The 18,617-nt window shown below is 42.9% G+C and overlaps 1 protein-coding gene across 8 annotated transcripts in view; it reads right to left on the bottom strand.

The window, feature by feature from the left end:
- Positions 1-18,617, bottom strand: part of AATK (apoptosis associated tyrosine kinase) — a 191,429-nt gene that overhangs the window by 34,226 nt on the left and 138,586 nt on the right. For 7 of the 8 annotated variants that reach the window (XM_073554705.1, XM_073554706.1, XM_073554707.1 and 4 more), the window contains 4 exons: positions 13,854-13,933; positions 13,504-13,622; positions 9,307-9,394; positions 6,825-6,958 (listed from right to left, as the gene is read on the bottom strand). In XM_073554705.1, the coding sequence (XP_073410806.1) occupies positions 6,825-6,958; positions 9,307-9,394; positions 13,504-13,622; positions 13,854-13,933 (421 nt within the window). Of the gene's footprint in view, positions 1-6,824; positions 6,959-9,306; positions 9,395-11,774; positions 11,857-13,503; positions 13,623-13,853; positions 13,934-18,617 lie in introns of those variants that run through there. The other variant, XM_073554712.1, reaches the window with a different exon arrangement.

Here is an 18,617-nt window from a genome sequence, read left to right as displayed (position 1 = left end):
GAGCCTGTTTAGCTCACAGAGCCCGGCCAAAGAGCATATAGACGCTGGCTACGGAGTGTGGAGAACGTGCACTGTGGCGTGCCGAGTCACTGATGGGGACTAATGCCTGACTCCGACTCTGCCCTACCTACACCTAAGCCTGGGCGCTAGCAGGCTAGGCTGCACAACACATGCGTACCAAGGGTAGGGGTTTCATAATGAGTCAGTCACCATAGACATTCATACATGCATGCATACATCACTCACTCCTCATAGTCTGAAAATACAGTGTATCCTAGCGCATGGCCGAGCGGCCATGCGAACCTTTTATAGCCGCGAGCGTCCGGGACCTTCCTGTCTTCTTGGATGGGCCAATCCGAACAGGAGCAGGACCTGAGCACGTGACCTTCGATCTCCAATGGGAGATCACTCCACGGTCAAGCTCAGTGGCCTGACATGAGGACTTAGTCCCTGGAGAATCTCGCTGCTGAGCAGCCTGCACTGCCATAGCTGTGCCAGAGGTGGCAGCAGCAAGCAAACCCACGGGGGTGGTCTGGGCAGAGTGCCGGGACCGACGAGTTTGCTGAGCAACCTCCTCTGCGGCTGGGGAGGAATGGGAGACCGCCGAGAGCAGGGCTCGGGATTCCCGCTGTGCAGCAACAGGAACCAGACGCCTAACATTTTGGGTGTCATCAGCATAGAGATAGTACTAGAAACCAAATCTACTGATTGTTTGACCAATAGGGGCAGTGTCCGAAGAGGAGGGGGCCTAGGACTGATCCTCGAGGAACCCCAACAGGAACCCCAACAGTAAGGGGAAGATGAGAGGAGGAGGAGCCAGCAAAAGATACAGTAAAGGAGCGGTCAGAGAGATAGGAGGAGAACCAGGAGAGAACGGTGTCCTTGAGGCCAATGGGATGGAGCATAGTGAGGAGGAGCTGATGATCCACAGTGTCGAATGCTGCGGAGAGATCCAAGAGAATTAGCATGGAGTAATGACCATTTGATTTAGCTGTTAGTAGATCATTAGAGACTTTAGTGAGGGCAGTTTCAGTAGAGTGTAAAGAGCGGAAACCGGATTGGAGAGGGTCGAGAAGAGAGTTATCAAAGAGATAGCGGATAAGACGGGAGTGGACCAGGTGTTCCAGGAGTTTAGAGATGAAGGGAAGTTTAGAGACAGGTCGAGGGATGGTTTTTTAAGTAGTGGATGTATGATGGCATGCTTAAATGAGGAGGGAAAGATACCAGAAGAGAGAGAGAGGTTAAATATTTTAGTTAGGTGAGGGGTGACAGCAGGGGAAAGGGACTGGAGGAGATGTGACGGAAATGGGTCACTGGTGCAAGTGGTTGGGCGAGAAGATGCAAGGAACCTGCTTACTTCTTCTTCTGTGACTGGTTCAAAATCAGAGTGTGAGCTAGATGCAGGGGGGGGAGGGAGGACAGTGCATGGTATGAGGTGATTGGGAGATAATTTCCTGTCGGATCTGGTCAATTTTTTCTTTGAAGTAATTGGCCAGATCGTCAGCTCGAAGCTCCGTGGTTGGGGCCTGTACTCTTGGGTTGAGTAGAGAATGAAAAGTGTTAAAGAGAAGTTTAGGGTTATTGGACAGTGAGGTGATGAGGGTGTTGAAATAGGTTTGTTTTGAGAGGTGTAGGGCATTGTTGTATGTTCGAAGCATAAACTTATAATGGATGAAATCTTCGGGTAGGTTGGATTTTCTCCACAGATGTTCGGCGCACCTGGAGCACCGCTGCAGGAAACGTGTTTGCAGGGTGTGCTAGGGTTGTTGCCGTCTGTGTTGTGGTGTTCTATGTATAGGAGGTGCAAATTCATCCAGGGCACTTTGAAGTGTTTCATTGTAATGCTTCAATGCAGAATCAGGACATGAGAGGGAGGAGATAGGGGCCAATGAAGACTGCAAGTTCTTCATAAGTTTCTGGGTGTTAATGGCCTGTATGTTTCTATAAATATGGACAGTGGGGGTGACCTGAGCAGCCTGGCAGTTCTTGATAGAGAATGAAAGAAGGTTGTGGTCAGAAAGGGGAGTTTGAAAAATCATCTGCACAAAGCCGAGAGAAGACCAAGTCGAGGGAGTTTCCATCTTCATGCGTTGGAGAATTAGTAAGCTGCAAAAGGCCAAACGAGGAGGTTAGAGATAAAAGGTGAGTAGCAGATGGGGAGAGGGGAAGAGCAATGGGGATGTTGAAATGTCGAAGCCAAAGAGCAAAATGATACAGGAACTGATGGGAGGGGCTGGGAGGACGATATACCACCGCCACTCGCATGGGGAAGGGGGTGTAGAGTCTGACAGCATGGACCTCAAAAGGGAAGACAAGTGAGGGTACTTGAGGGATAACCTTAAAGGTACATTTTGGTGATAGGAGCAGACCAACGCCTCCACCTGCTCTGATCTTGGGGTATGAGAGAAGTGTAGTCCACCATATGAAAGAGCAGCAGCAGCGGTAGTGTCTGACTGCTGGATCCAGATTTCAGTAAGAGCCAGAAGGTTAAGAGAATTAGAAAGGAAATAGTCATGAATGAAGGCGAGTTTGTTACACACTGAGCAAGAATTCCAAAGGGCACAATTAAGAGAGACAGATGGCATGCAGGGAATATTAATAAGATTAGAGGGGTTTCTGAGTGTAGCAGTTGGGGGGGTTTGACTTTCTATAACATCAGGGATCAGGGTTGGGAGCAATGTCTCCTGCGACTAGGAGAAGGAGGATAGAAAGAGTGAGCAGATGGTTAAGTGATTTGTGAGAGCGTCTCTGATGTTGAATGGTGGGACTGAATGGATCTGTGCTGTGTAGCAATGTGAAAAGAGCGTGAGTGCTATACATAGGAGAGGAAAGGAGTGAGGGGCCAATATGGATGGAGTGTAGAGAGTTAATGCCAGGGCGGTGGATGTGAGTGAATGCAGCGGCCAGGATATAAATTATACAAATGCATATGGTAAATATTTGTGGTAGTCCAAATGTACAGGTAATAGATTTATTTATTTGTCTTACCTGTCTCCTGCCCTGTCTAACTGCCATGTTATAACTGCCAGCGTACTTTGATACATGTACTTCGATTACATGTACATAAATGCCCCACTGCATAAATGCATCCCCAGGCTTGCTCTGAATTTATAGAAGGCCAGTTCTAAGATCTTCCCTTTTTTTTCCTCTCTATCTATCCCATATCTATCTATCTATCTATCTATCTATCTATGTATCCCATATCTATCTGATATCTATCTATGGTATCTATCCCATATCTATCTATCTATCCCATATCTATCTATCTATCTATCTATCTATCCCATATCTATCTATCTATCCCATATCTACTGTATCTATCTCATATCTATCTATCCCATATCTATCTATCTCTGTCTGTCTATCTATCTATCTATCCCATATCTATCTATCTATCTATCTATCCCATATCTATCTATGTATCCCATATCTATCTATTATCTATCCCATATCTATCTATCTATCTATTATCCATCTATCCCATATCTATCTATTATCTATCTATCCCATATCTATCTATCCCATATCTATCTATCTATCTATCTATCCCATATCTATCTATCTATCTATCTCATATATATCTATCCCATATCTATCTATCTATCATCTATCTATCTATCCCATATCTATCCCATATCTATCTATCTATCTATCTATCTATCTATCTATCTATCATGGGGTGACTACATGGCTGATACTGTTATTATGGGATCACAGTATTCTGTGTACTTTAATATGAGGTCCCTGTGTGTCTAAAACTGTTATGGGGTCACTGTATGGCTGACATTCTTATTATGGGGTCAACGTGTGTTTGACACTGTTTATGGGGTCACTGTTACGAGATCACTATATGGCTGGCCACTCTAAGGCTATGTGCACACGTTGCAGATTTGCTTGCGGAAATTTCTGTGCATTTTCTGCATCTCTTGGCAGAAAACGCAGTGGAAATTCAGTGGGTTTTTTCAGCAGATTTCATGCGGTTTTGATGTGGATTTACATGCGGATTTGTATGTGGAATTGTGTGCGGATTTGTTAGCTAAATAAAGATATATTATTAAAAAAAAAATAATGTCATTTTCAAGTCCAACCTCCATTTTTGATGTGCTTCAACCAAGATGGGCATTATTCTATATTATCCGCCCACAAACTCTTCCTCCTTCTGACATCATGTCCTTTTAACAAATCTGCTGCATTTTTGGCACCAAATCTGCATGAAATAGGGTCATTGTATGGCAGACAATGTTATGGGGTCACTGTGTGGCTAAGCACTATTATATGGTAACAGTATGGATGACATTGTTAAGGAGTCACTGTGTGACTGACACTGTTATGGGGTCACAGTTCAGAGTATGGATGACACTTAAGGGGTCACTGTACGGTTGAGCACTGTTATGAGGTCACTGTGACTGACACTGTAATTGGGTCACTGTGCGGGTGACACTTATGGGGTCATAGTATGGCTGCACTATTACAGGGTCACTGTATGGCTGAGCACTGTTATGGGGTCATGTGTGACTGACAAGGTTATGGGGTCACAGTATGGCTAGATTGTTACAGAGTCAATGTACGGCTTAGCACTCTTATGGGGTCACTGTGTGACTGACACTGTCATGGTGTCTAAATGCGACTGACATTGCTATGGGGTCACAGTATGGCTTAAATTGTTAAGAAGTAACTGCGTAGCTGAGCACTGGTATAGGGTCTCTGTATGGCGGACAATGGTATAGGGTTTCTGTACAGCTGACACTTATGGGGTCTCTATACGGCTGACACTGGTATAGGGTCTGTATGGATGACACTGTTATGGGGTCTCTGTATGGCTGATGCTGTTATGGGGTCTCTGTACTGCTGACACTGTTGTGGGGTCTCTGTATGGCTGATGCTGTTATGGGGTCTCTGTACTGCTGACACTGTTGTGGGGTCTCTGTATGGCTGATGCTGTTATGGGGTCTCTGTACTGCTGACACTGTTGTGGGGTCTCTGTATGGCTGATGCTGTTATGGGGTCTCTGTACTGCTGACACTGTTGTGGGGTCTCTGTATGGCTGATGCTGTTATGGGGTCTCTGTACTGCTGACACTGTTATGGGGTCTCTGAACGGATGACACTGCTATGGGGTTACTGTTTGGAAGACACCATTATGGGGTCACTGCAGGGTTTGAATTTAAGCAACTTAAAGTAGTAGGTAGTGAAGAAAAAATTATAATTTTTTTCACAAATTGTTGCAGTACAATTCGGCTCTGTGGCTCTCACCGCTGCTCCTGCCCGGTTGCGTTCACCAATGCGGGGGCAGAAGTGTGCGACTGAGCCTCTTCCTCGTCAATATAAAGGGGCTTTCTTTTGTACCATAATAATATTTACTATTGTTCACCTTGGACTCATCTCACTGCTGCAATAATGTCAATGTTTTGCTTCCTCTGCGGTTGCTATGGTACCAACCACAGAGTTCTGTCTACGGACTTCCTGTCAGGTGACCTCTACTTATAAGAACGCGCTCATGCGAGTGGAGGTCACATGACAGGAAGTCCAGACAAGGCAGAATTATGGAACTGATGTCTGTGTTATGGAAGCAGCTCAGGAGAAATATGGAAACCTTTTTAATACAGAAACATTGTTAGAACTTACAACTTATGTTAAAACGTTATAGCCCAGAGCTGAATTCACAATTCCGTTGGTTGTCGTTGGAAACAGTCAACAATCCTGTGGTCAGACACATCTCCCACAGTGGAGAAGTTTGCATCTCCTACATCATCTCTGTAGAAGAAGGGAATTCTTGAAGATTTCAGCTTTGAAGGCTGCAGAATTGTGAATGCAGCTCTGAAGTTTTTTTTATTTAAACATAAACTATATGTGAATTGTTAAATGGTGAAATGAGAAATAATTTCTTCTTAGATCGTGATTTTACTTATGCCGGGGATTGGACTGGCCATTTATATAGTAGAGCACCGCCTGTGGGCCCATGTCTAAAAGGGGCCCACATCCAAAAGGGGCCCGTGACCTTGAAGGTCAAGGTATTCTTGGTGCTGTCATAGTGGAAGTGATTTGGGAAGACTATGGACGCCTCAGTACGGGTGTATGAACCCTATACTGGGCATCTCTGACAACCCCTTTCCGGACCGTGATGCGTTACAGTTGTCAGCTGACCTCTATGGACAGAATAAATGGGTTTCCCAGGTTTACATGAATACAACTTGTATAGTAAGCATTTATAATACGTATGGTCAAATTCATCACCATTTTCAAGATCTCTGGTGGCTGTCAGGGAATGGCAACGTTCTTCTTTTATATCCAGAAGCTAAAAACCTGTATAGACTTAATATTTCTTACAGCTGAGGGTTTGCTGCAATAGCGGACTGTCCGTACAGTCTCTGGGTGTAAACCACTATTCACTGACAGCAAGCACAGTTCTAAAAATGTTGGGAAATTGATACAGAAAGTATGTTCGAAAGTTGAAGAACTTTCTGTGGAGGTCACAAAAAAGCAACAAGTACTGGAACGTGCAGACATGTAGCGGAGGGAAGACAAGTGATAAGCGTCACCAGGCGCTGCCGTCCGAGAGACCAGGAGCAGTGAGTGCCGCCTGCAACAAAATCACTGATGCTGGAGCCTGCATGTCCCACTCATTCAGCATCAGGATATTGTTCCAGGGGACAAACCAAGAAGCGTCCATAGATGCCCAAGAGAAAATTCTGAGTTTACGGGAGGGGAGAGGATAGGAGGGGGGCACAACATGGTGAAATGCATTGAGATTCTGATGCGGAGCATGATATCATCTAATCTACAGCTCTGGATAATCCACAGTAAGCAGAGATGTCGTCTTCTGACCTGTGGGTGTAGTTATTCTTGTGCAGGTGGAGGATCCCGCAGCAAACTTCACAGCCCATCCGCTGCAGGGTCAGTGGGTCAGGCGATGTGGACTCGGCGGCTGCACAGCTCTGCAGATATCCCTTCAGATCCCCCTAGAGGTTATATACAATGGAACATTACAATCCGGCATCCACTAATTCAGAACGTTTGATAATCCAGCTGCTATCAGGGCTATCTTCAGGAGTTTAGGGACAACAGTGGCTTCTTGTCGACTTCAGCATAGAACATGCCCCAAAACACAAAAGTGAGAAACTGCAGCTGCGTCTCCCTCCTCTCCATCCACCCTCCCACCATTTTACCCTATTTAGATTTTAACATCAGATGTATTTTAGATATATAATATAGACTATAAGATATATAAAGATTCTTTATTTTTCCCCATAATCTGAAGGGCATTGTGGGTTTTTTTGTTTAGATTTTTACAATTGATGGAAAACTGCAGCGGTGTCTCCCTCCTCTCTCCCTACCCACATTTTATCCTATTTACATTTTAATACCAGATGGATTTTACATCAATAATACGGAATAGATATAGATAGATTCTATGTTTCACCCCACAATCTGAAGGACATTATTTTTTTTTACAACCAATGTATGAGACTTTTTATTGCTGCAAGTTCTTTTTTCTTCAGTACACATATTATATATATACACACACAGTGGGGGAAATAAGTATTTGTTCCCTTGCTGATTTTGCAAGTGTGCCCACTGACAAAAACATGAACAGTCTATAATTTTACGGATAGGATAATTTTAACATTGAGAGAATATAAAAAATAAAATCCAGAAAATCACATTGTATAAATTATATAAATGTATTTGCATTTTGGAGTGAGAAATAAGTATTTGATCCCCTACCAACAATTAAGCGTTCTGGCTCCTACAGACCAGTTAGACGCTCCTAATCAACTCGTTACCTGCATTAAAGACAGCTGTCTTACATAGTCACCTTTATAAAAGACTCCTGTCCACAGACTCAATTAATCAGTCAGACTGTAACCTCTACAACATGGGCAAGACCAAAGAGCTTTCAAAGAATGTCAGGGACAAGATCAGAGACAATCCAAAAAATAAGGAAAAAAGTAGCACACTCTGTTTACCGTATCATAAAAAACCCAAGTCCATTATTTCAGAAAAGCATACATGGACAAGGTTTATGAGGGCAGGATAAGTGCAATGCTGTGCGGAATTTTCAGCGTGGAATCTGCAACTTTTGGCAGAATCCGCAGGTCAAAATCTGCACGTTTTTTATGCAGATTTCCTGCGGATTTTTTTACACCTGCGGATTTCTATAATGGAATGGGTGTAAAAACGCTGTGGAATCCGCACAAAGAATTGACATGCTGCGGAAAATAAACCGATGCATTTCCGCACAGAGGTTTTTTTTTCCCATAGAATAACATTGTACTGTAAATCACTAGCCAATCTGCAGTGGATCCACAGCTGCAAATCCGATGCGGATTCGCAGCAAGTCCGGCAACGTGTGCACATACCCTTAGGTATGTTGCGGATCACCCTGCGGATTTGGCTAAATCCACAGGTCAAATGATCTGCGTTTTACCTGCGGATTTAGTGCGGGTTTCCCCTGCGTTTTGACACCTGCGGATTCCTATAAAAAGGAGCAGGTCTCAAAGCGCTGCGGATCCGCAAAAAGAATTGACATGCTGCGGATTTAAATCCGCAGCATGTGCACAGCGTTTTTGGTTTTAGGTTGACTTTAATGGTACTGTACAACGCAGCAGAATCTGCTGCGGATCCGCAAGGCCAAATTTTTTTTTTTTTCCAACATGTATTTTATTTTGGAGACCATGTGACCTGCAAACTTTTTTATGGTGGTAAATGTTTGTGTAATGTGATATTTTCCTAATTTGTACTATTACCGGCGCAAAAAAAATATTTCTTTTTGATGTCTCTTGATATTAGGTTTTATTCTTGGGTTGTAGTAATTTTTCTTTTTGACAAATTCAGCATGGACTTAAAAAAAATATATCACAATTCTAAAAAGTAGCTGCAAATATTGCACTTATAATAACTTACTTCCCCTTGAATCTAACGTGAGAATCTGCAGCTTCATCTCCCTCCTCTCCCCTCCCGTCTATTATTTCCTGTTTTACACTAGATGGACTATTGGAGAAACTGAGGAAGAAGGGAATCTACATGAAGACCATTTTCGTGTAACGATCATCAGTGTAGTCTGATGATCGTTCAGGTCGTAGTGACACCCTGCCTGGAAGTAGCCCGCCGCAAGATGCGCCTTTAATTATACAGATAGTTAATGTGCAGTAATAAGACATGTGTTTAAATTAGTTTGGTGTTAATTGGTGTGAAAAACATCAGTGCACGCCCTGACTCGCTGCGCTGTGTAAGTAACCTACATTCTGGGTTACATAAGACACCAGCAGTGCGTCATTCCATGTCAGCATTTATCCAGGGCACTCACCAGCGGGCAGAACTCCATGACCAGTAGATAAGGGGTGATCTCCGCCCACTGCGCCAGACACTGAAGAAGGTTGGGGTGTTGCAAAACCCTGTGGAGAAAGAAAACATGAACCTCAAGTGATGCAAGGTGTATAGGAACAATCAAAGTGGTGTAAAAAATTACCAAAAGAGTGCCACTCTTGAAAACTAAACATCGCGCAAATCTTATTGTCACAGTGTGTTGTACTAAATCTCGGCCCAGCACCACACGCTTAGTATTATTCATGGCATTGTCTGGTACTGCATATTATCCTCATTCACTTGAAAACTAGAGACAGCGCCACTTTTGTCGGTGGTAGTGTCTGGTACTACAGCTCAGCCCAGCTCATTTGAAAACTAGACACAGCGCCACTCATGTCCGTTGCTGACATCTGGTATTGCAGGTTAGCCCCAATTATTTGAAATCTAGGCACAGTGCCACACATATCGGTGGTCATAACTGGTACTGCAGCTCTGCCCCTTTTAATTGAAAACTAAGGTAATATAATAGCACCATGGCAGCAGCACTTGAATGTATCCTATGTAAAACAAGGTTACAGAGAAAAAAGATCAGCCTTTCTAACTATGCACATCACTGTTCTCCAGGAAAGCTTCCAGTACTGAAGCTTAAAAAATTCTAATCCCATGCATCACCTTTCATTATTATAATATTTTCCCATCATATGTTTATATAATAGCACAATTATACAAAATATTAATTGTAACCATTTCCCATATATACACACATTATTATTTTTTTGTCACCATGATATAGTATGTGTGTATATATATATATATATGTGTGTATATATATATATATTTTATATATTTTTTTTTTTTTTCTTAAAATATTATAATAAAATTACTAAATATAATTTATGAGATCAGATTTCTTCCCCCAGAAACTGCATCTCTCTGATGTCTGGTTTTGCTGCTTGAATAATTATATTTAATATACTAAGCTTTATTCATGCATAAAACACAATAAACATAATTATATAACATAAGAGAAGTTAAATGAGGTTAATGTTTGCTTCCAAAACAATTATATAGTGCATTACATAAGGTTTTCTTCTCTATTCCTAAAACCAGGTTCAGCATTTCTGTCCTTTACCACTAGGGGGAGACCTTCACAATCTCTATTTTTCCCAAACTTGGGCGGGGGGGTCACAGTGTAAGTGGAGACAAGAAGGAAAACCTATAGCAACTGGTGAATGAGACATATGGAGGAGAGAACGTGCGATTCACTGAGGAACGTTTCCACCCACGCAGTATTTATTCACGGATACACGCTGCATGTACATACAAATATAGCCTGAGGGATACATCTTAAAAAGGAAACAGAGGAGTGGGTGTCTCGATGCTACAATTATACGCCCCAGATGACTGCACCATGGATAGTATATTAGTTGGGATTTTCCACTATGTAATGGGTCTTTATCTGGGATCCCCCTTTTTTTTTTAAAAAAAGAACTCCATGTGGTTGGAGACTTCATTAATTCTACCGGGTCCCATAGAAAACTTTCAAAAGGGGTCCTGAGATCACTGCATGCGGCCTAGTGTTGTCATGTTGAAAAATGGCTTTGGTGAAATGGCCGAACCACTGGTTTCACCACAAAAATCAATGTTACGCCTTCCCGTTAGTGGACCTGAAATGAAGACGAGAGGGGTCCGGCTACTGTACATGATGCCACCCCACACCATAATCCCAGGAGAAAGGACAAATGTGACCAGTGGCATAAGACTTGAAACTCATGGGCCCTGATGCGAAAGCTCCGACGGGGCTCCCAAATATTCTAAATCTTTAATAGCAATAGTCTTTTCTATAGGCCAAAGGGACTTTTAGGGCCCCCTAGGCTCCAGGGCCCAGGTGCGATTGAAACCCCTGCACCTGTTGTAGTTACACCCCTGAATGTGACGTTCCCTTGTGAAGGCCTCTTCATGGTGTTGCCCACCTCATCTTCAGACCAATCTCCAGTTATCATAAAAGCTGAACAGGACAGACCTCCATTCCAATCTCCATTGCTACATTCCTGCCACTGGTGTCCATCTGGAGACCATGTGGCAACGCCATAGAATAGGCCTTCATGTGGGAACATCATGAGGATTCTACTACCAAGATTATGGGATGGGGTGGGATAATGTATGGTAGCCGAACCCCTCTAGTCTTCATTCCAGGTCACTAACAGCTCGGTGTTACACTGATTTGGTGGTGGAACCAGAGGTGCGGGCATTAATATCCTCACCGATAGCAGCCGAGGCTGTAATTACGGGGCTTTCTTCTTGTGGCGCTCATACTCCATATTGAATAAATCGAGAACTTTGCTCCCATATTTTCAGATCAGTAACATGTCTCCATCCTGTGATTTCCGTAACTTCACGACTTATCCTTCTTGGTGATGCCATTTCAATCTTGAGGAGTGGGACACCCTTGACAGGCACCACACTTACCAAAGTTATAAAGGGCAATATCTGGCCATGTAAGCCTCAACCCACATTTGGGTGGGATTTGCATAAGTCCAGTCCCTTTTGTGCTCCAGTTCCTGGAACTGTCTCACTAGATCAGGACTATGGGCAATTATGCGCTAAGGATCCCCCTCCATAGACTCAAGCCGTCCTTATAAATGGGCCTCTATGTATGTATCTCAATGGCTGCCATGCAATTCTACAGCTCGCCTGTAGTGGCCACTGTGGGAGAAATGCCCAGCTTGCCATGGCCTTCACTGGGATAAATCAGCTGATCGCACCTGGAGCTGCATTCTGAAAGAAATGCTTGTTGTCAGTGAACAAAAACCGTCATTGCTTTCGCAGTGTACAAGGAAAACTGTAGGTGATAGAACGCAGGGATCCATGTTATAGTCTGTTCATTTCTAGAAACAGCGCCACCCCTATCCATAGGCTCTGTCTGGTAATGCATCTCAGTTCCATTGAAGTGAATGGTGTTAAGCTGCAATACCACACACAACCTGAGGAAGGAGTGACGCTGTTTATGAATGTAAGCAGCCATGTTTTCCTAATCCTGGACAAGTTTACGGTTGGCAGGCTTATAACCTCTATAAGGAGCTTTCATTTCACCACATCAGGTATTTATTGAAAGCCCATTTCCCTGCCTCCCATAATATTACATATCTAGTTAGCTCGTTCTAAAAATTCAATGTAGACCATGTAATTCTTCATTTGCCCTCTGAGGGCGCTGCAGGAAATTGAATGCTTTTTGCCAGGTTCCTTGTTTTATCATCTCCTTATCAAATAACCTAGTGATGGGAGACTGACTCATGTGTTTTGCCTTGATCCAGTCCATGGATGTTCAGATACACTGTGTGCTCAAAAAGGCTGAATCACAGGCTGCTAAAGGCAAATCACAAGGAGAATGAATAGAGAACAGGTGTAACCTGCACTGCTCAATATGGCCTGGAGGTGGCGGTAATCCGTCAGGAGATCGGTCTTTATCTGTGTTAGATTTAGATTAAAACTGAGTCTGTATGGTGCGGGATGGTATGTCATGGACAGTGATGACTAGTCCTTTATTTTAAAGGGGAGATTGACGCCTGGGGGAACATCCCTTTAAATTATATCATTCATAGGATGCTACCATAAACCTACCCTAGTGGGGGCATTCTTTCCACTACTAGATGGTCAGCTAAAAAGTGATCATGGGGGCAAAAGGAAGCATTCTATGTAAATAGTGAGCCTCTCGTGGACCCCACATCGCCTCTGACTTGGCACTTAAAGGGACACTCCATCCAAAATGTCTTCTGGACTTTGAATATAAAAGGGACACTCCATCCAAAAATGTCTTCTGGACTTTGGATATATTTTCCTTTATAAACAGCTTTGTCCCTACCTGCACCCAATAAGGGGGTTAGAAAAAGCTGTTGATAATCCCCAATCGCGTCCCTCTGTCACATCTCGTTGGTCTCATCAGCTGCTGAGATATAGGGTGCTGCTTGTTGTATCTTCAGTATCAGGGCCCCAACAAACAGCTCCCCATATCTCAGCTTCCCGGAACTGTGCTAATAACGTTACATGGGGGAAGTGGGAAAAATCTGCGTACCAGCATTTTAATCCCAAATCATGACACCCCCCCCAAAATTACCTAGGAGTACCCCTTTGATGCAAATTAGCATAACCCCATCCATTATTGGTTCCACTCATATTTTGAGTGGGATCTTGGATTCACCTGAATGGTTGTGTCTCTTCTAGAAACAGTATCTGCTCCTGGACGCTGGCGCTGACCTTCAGCTCCTTCACCACGACTTGAGTACTGGAGAGACCAGAATTCACCTCCCCCAGCAGCACCTGCAGAGCAGACAGCGCTATTAGCATCCTATAGGTTGCGCTAGGCGATATTTTACATATTATAGTCATGCTAATGATTATTATAAATGATGTGACTCATAAAAAGTCAAATGAAAAGAAAATACAGTGATTTGGTCCTATAACACAGAATTGTATCTTGTGTCATATCCTAAACAGCCAGCGGATGGCAGCAGAGTACACCACCAGTAGATGGCAGCAGAGTGCACTCACCTTACCAAACCAACCATTACCGATCTCCTTCAGGTACAGCAGGCTCTGTCGTCCCAGGTCTGTAGATTTGAGAAGTTGCACTGCAAAAAAAAAATAGATGAAAAAGTCATACAAAAAATCAAAATAGACCAGAACATGTTACAGAGGTGAGTTGGTCATTTAGGAGGATTTCCAATCCAAACCGACAGATCAGCTCTGCTACATGGGTACGCCAGCTGAATGGAGGTGACATCTTAACTCCTTCCCATTACAAACAGTTTTCCTTTTTTTTTTCATCCTTGTCCTTCAACCTTTACATTTTTTCCTACACCTAGATGCTGAATTCTGAGGCTGTGTGCACACGCTGCAGATTCTGCTGCGGATCCGCAGCGGTTTTGGCCCTGCGGATCCGCAGCAGTTTCTGCTGCGATGTACAGTACCATAATATCCTATGGGAAATGGAAACCGTTGTGCAGACGGTGCGGATTTTTCCGCGCGGATTTGCGGCGGTTTCTAATTCGCAGAAAGAATTGACATGTCAATTCTTTCTGCGGATTCCACTGCGGTTTGCCATCTCCTCCATTGTAGAGGTGATAAACCGCAGGGCAATCCGCAGATAAACCACAGGTCTTTTGACTTACAGATTCACCTGCGGATTTTGCAAAATCTGCACGGATCAATCCGCAGCAGAATCCGCAGCGTGTGCACACAGCCCTGATAAAGACTGAACACATTCACTGACAGCAAGGAGACATTTTACAAATGGATGTTAAGAATGTAAAACGCACTAGATTTAATAACCTCTACCCATAGATCTGTGAAATAGCAGGCAGGGAATGCTGAGATTTGTAATTCCCCAAGCACCAGTTGACTGACAATATTCCTAATACCGGCAAAGTCCTTGCTTGCTCTAGGGGTAGGACCTCTGTTGTAGCACAGGGGCATCAGCTGCAGAATAACGCATGATATCTGTGGCTTGTGATCACAAAGAATCTCAACAGTGGTTGTACAGCAGTATTTTTTAGACATGTGTATGGCGGCATTATTTCTGCACTTTTGTATTTATTACGGCACTGCTTGATTATTTTATGTGTGGTGCCGTTATCTGGTCACTGAAGGTTAATTATATGATCACTGTATGGCGATATTTACTATAGCATTGTGTGGCACTGTATGTTACTATACACTAAGAGCAGTGTATGGTGGTGTTTACTAAGGAATGGTTTGGCGCTGTTGTTAAGATTACCTTATGTATGGTGCTGTTTATTGATTTTTACTACAGCAACTTGTGACAGTCATTAGATTATTTTTGTTTATCATGCCGTTATTTGGTCACTGTATGTTGATATACAGCATGAGCACCAGGGGCGGACATACCATTAATGCAACCTGTGCAGCAACATGGGGGCTCAAGAGGTAAGGGGGCCACTGCTACCTCCAAAGCAGGTGGAAATGTACACTATGATCAGCTATTAGACATCAAAGGGACCATATATTGTACTTGCACAGAAGCCCCTCTCCATCCTGTGTCTGCTCCTGATGAGCATTGTATGAAAGGGATGGTACGACACTCTTGTTAAGATTATTTTATGTATGGTGCTGTTATTTGGTCACTGTATGTTGGTATTTACTGTGGCATCGTCTGACACTCTTATAAGATTATTTTATGTATGGTGCTGTTATTTGGTCACTGTATGTTGGTATTTACTGTGGCATCGTCTGACACTCTTATAAGATTATTTTATGTATGGTGCTGTTATTTGGTCACTGTATGTTGGTATTTACTGTGGCATCGTCTGACACTCTTATAAGATTATTTTATGTATGGTGCTGTTATTTGGTCACTGTATGTTGGTATTTACTGTGGCATCGTCTGACACTCTTATAAGATTATTTTATGTATGGTGCTGTTATTTGGTCACTGTATGTTGGTATTTACTGTGGCATCGTCTGACACTCTTATAAGATTATTTTATGTATGGTGCTGTTATTTGGTCACTGTATGTTGGTATTTACTGTGGCATCGTCTGACACTCTTATAAGATTATTTTATGTATGGTGCTGTTATTTGGTCACTGTATGTTGGTATTTACTGTGGCATCGTCTGACACTCTTATAAGATTATTTTCCGAATCGGTGCTGTTATTTGGTCACTGTATGTTGGTATTTACTGTGGCATCGTTTGACATTCTTATGAGATTATTTTCCGAATCGGTGCTGTTATTTGGTCACTGTATGCGGCTAGCGCCGCAGATCTCCCGACGGTAGGGGTGGCGTGCATCGTTCAAATTCCGCACCAATTCGCGACCGGACTGCGCCGGTCGCTGTTTGGTTGCGGCCGGCCGGGCGCGATCAATCAGCGACGCGGGATTCGAGGCAGGACTGTGCCTGTCGCTGATTGGTCGTGGCAATGCGGGATTTCCATTACAAACAGAGAGACAGACAGAATTAGACGATTATATAGTAGATTTTCTGAATCGGTGCTGTTATTTGGACACTGTATGTTGGTATTTGCTATGGCATGGTCTCACACTGGTATTAAATTATTTTCTGAACCGCTGCTATCATTTAATCATTGTATGTTGGCTTATGATTAGTGTATGGTGGTATTTCTTATGGCAATATTTGACACTGTTGCTAGATCATCTTATGTATGCTGTTATTTGGCCACTGCCACTGTAAGTTGCTTGCTGTTTTAGCACTCTATTCTGGTATATTTTTAGCACTGTATGGCATTATTTATTATGGTACTGTGTGGCACTGTTTAGCTTTTTCATGTATGATGCTGTTACTTGGTCACTATATGTTAGTATATGAGAACTGTATGGTGGTATTTACTATGACATGGCTGGCACTGTTATTAGATTGTTTTGTGTATTGAGCAGATATTTGGTCACTATATATTATTACGGTATATGGCAATCCCACTGTAAGTTGGTATTTGAGCACTGTATGGTGCTATAATTTTAGCACTGTATAGTTGCGTTTACTAAGGTACTGTTTAGATTTTTTATGTACAATTTTGTTACTTGGTCACTATGTTTCGTGTATGAGCACTGTATGGTGGTACATACTATGGAATAGTCTGGCACGATTATTAGATTATTTTGTGTATTGAGCTATTATTTGGTCACTGTATGTTAGTATATGAGCACTGTATGGTCACATTTACTAAGGTGTAGTGTGGCACTGTTCAGTATGTTATTTTTGTACTGTATTATTGTGGCAGAATTATACATGATTGCCATTTTGGCAACTGAATGGAAGCGTAATTTAGCATTGTTTTTTTGGCACAGTATGATATTGCTATTTGTGTGTTATATGAAGGTACACTACCCCAATTATAAGGGTGCCAGCAGAAGGTACTGTGCACGGCATCATCCAGCATAAGGCAATAAACAAAAGCCTCATAATAAGGCATAAAACAAAACCAGATTGTGAGTTCTTATCATGCCGATCACCCTACAGATTTAGACACAATGTCTCTGACTTCAATACGTGACATTTTAACTCCCTCCATGCTCCCACGGCGTTCTGCCCACCATCCTGCCCTAAAATTCCAGGGGTACATTCCATTCTTCGCCAGGAACAAACAGCAGCATTGTGCATTGGCCTGGCACAGGCCGGCACTCCTTCGTCAGATGCTGGACACTGGTGCCATTCTAGATGACATCAGTGTAAATATGGAGGGGTTGGGGCGGTGTGTAAGGGCTCCTTTGTGTGCGGAGAGGTCTGTTCTTTATATGGGTTTGTTCTGATTCTTTTGTGATTCGTCTCTGCCCCCTTATACTGCGGCTCCCGAAAAAAAAAATTCTATTGATTCCTTGGTAGAATTCCAGTCCCACTCACTAAAGATATTCAAACCATCCACGTATTGGAAAGCTGGCACTATCTTCTGCCCATACTCTTATCCACCAAATTTTCTACCTACACAGCCATAACAAACAGTACATTCACTTCATCTGTGCCCTCAATGTTGTGGTCATCAGACTTTGGTACAGTCTGGGAAGGGTCCATCATTGGCGGCGAGTGTCAACCAGTTAATACCAAGTTGCATTGATAATATCCTTAAATGCCACACATTATCTGACCTCACAAAACCTTCATGCACCTAATGTTAATAACAGCCAAACATGTAAATTTTTGTGGACCCAGCCAACCATCTTATGGATTGTTCCTGCAGAAGACAAGTCACTGGCAGCGGATCTCTGACAGTGGCTTATTAACCTCTTGTAACTGAAAGCACATGAATGTTTGCTCCAAACTGAGTGTGCATATATATGGGGGTAGCTGTCTGACATTTTTTGGACCTTAACTAAAGAAGCACACTAATAGAGGAATGCTGTCAGTTGTCTGACAACCAATATGACCACTACACCATCTCCAATGTGGTTTATAATACAAATTTCCTCCTTCCCTGCCTCATTATTCACAGATATGTGAGTGGTATCGAGGTAATAAATCATATTTAGATGCAGTTTCATTTTCATTTCAGAATCTAAAGGTGAAGAAAAAACAACTAAAATGTATTCAGAATGTACAATGAAATACAGAAGGTGTCACATTGTATTAATACAAATGATAGGTACAGTAATGGGGTCCACAGTGTCCCTCCATAGCTGGAAAACCCATCTCATGCTGGCCATAGACATTATCCAGATACAATTTAGTTGACAGTGAATAAATAAGACTATCCAACTGTTATGAGAATTCGTTTACCTTGGCTAAATATCATTGGCACTGTTAATCCTTAGAAGACATGATTTAGAGTGTCTGTTTGACCTT

The sequence above is a fragment of the Dendrobates tinctorius genome, unplaced genomic scaffold (assembly GCF_039654945.1).
Source record: "Dendrobates tinctorius isolate UK_male_01 unplaced genomic scaffold, ASM3965494v1 ptg000212l, whole genome shotgun sequence".
In the NCBI taxonomy this organism is placed as follows: Eukaryota; Metazoa; Chordata; class Amphibia; order Anura; family Dendrobatidae; genus Dendrobates; species Dendrobates tinctorius.
Note: the sequence above shows the minus strand (reverse complement) of the source record. Positions and strands in the feature narration are given on the sequence as shown.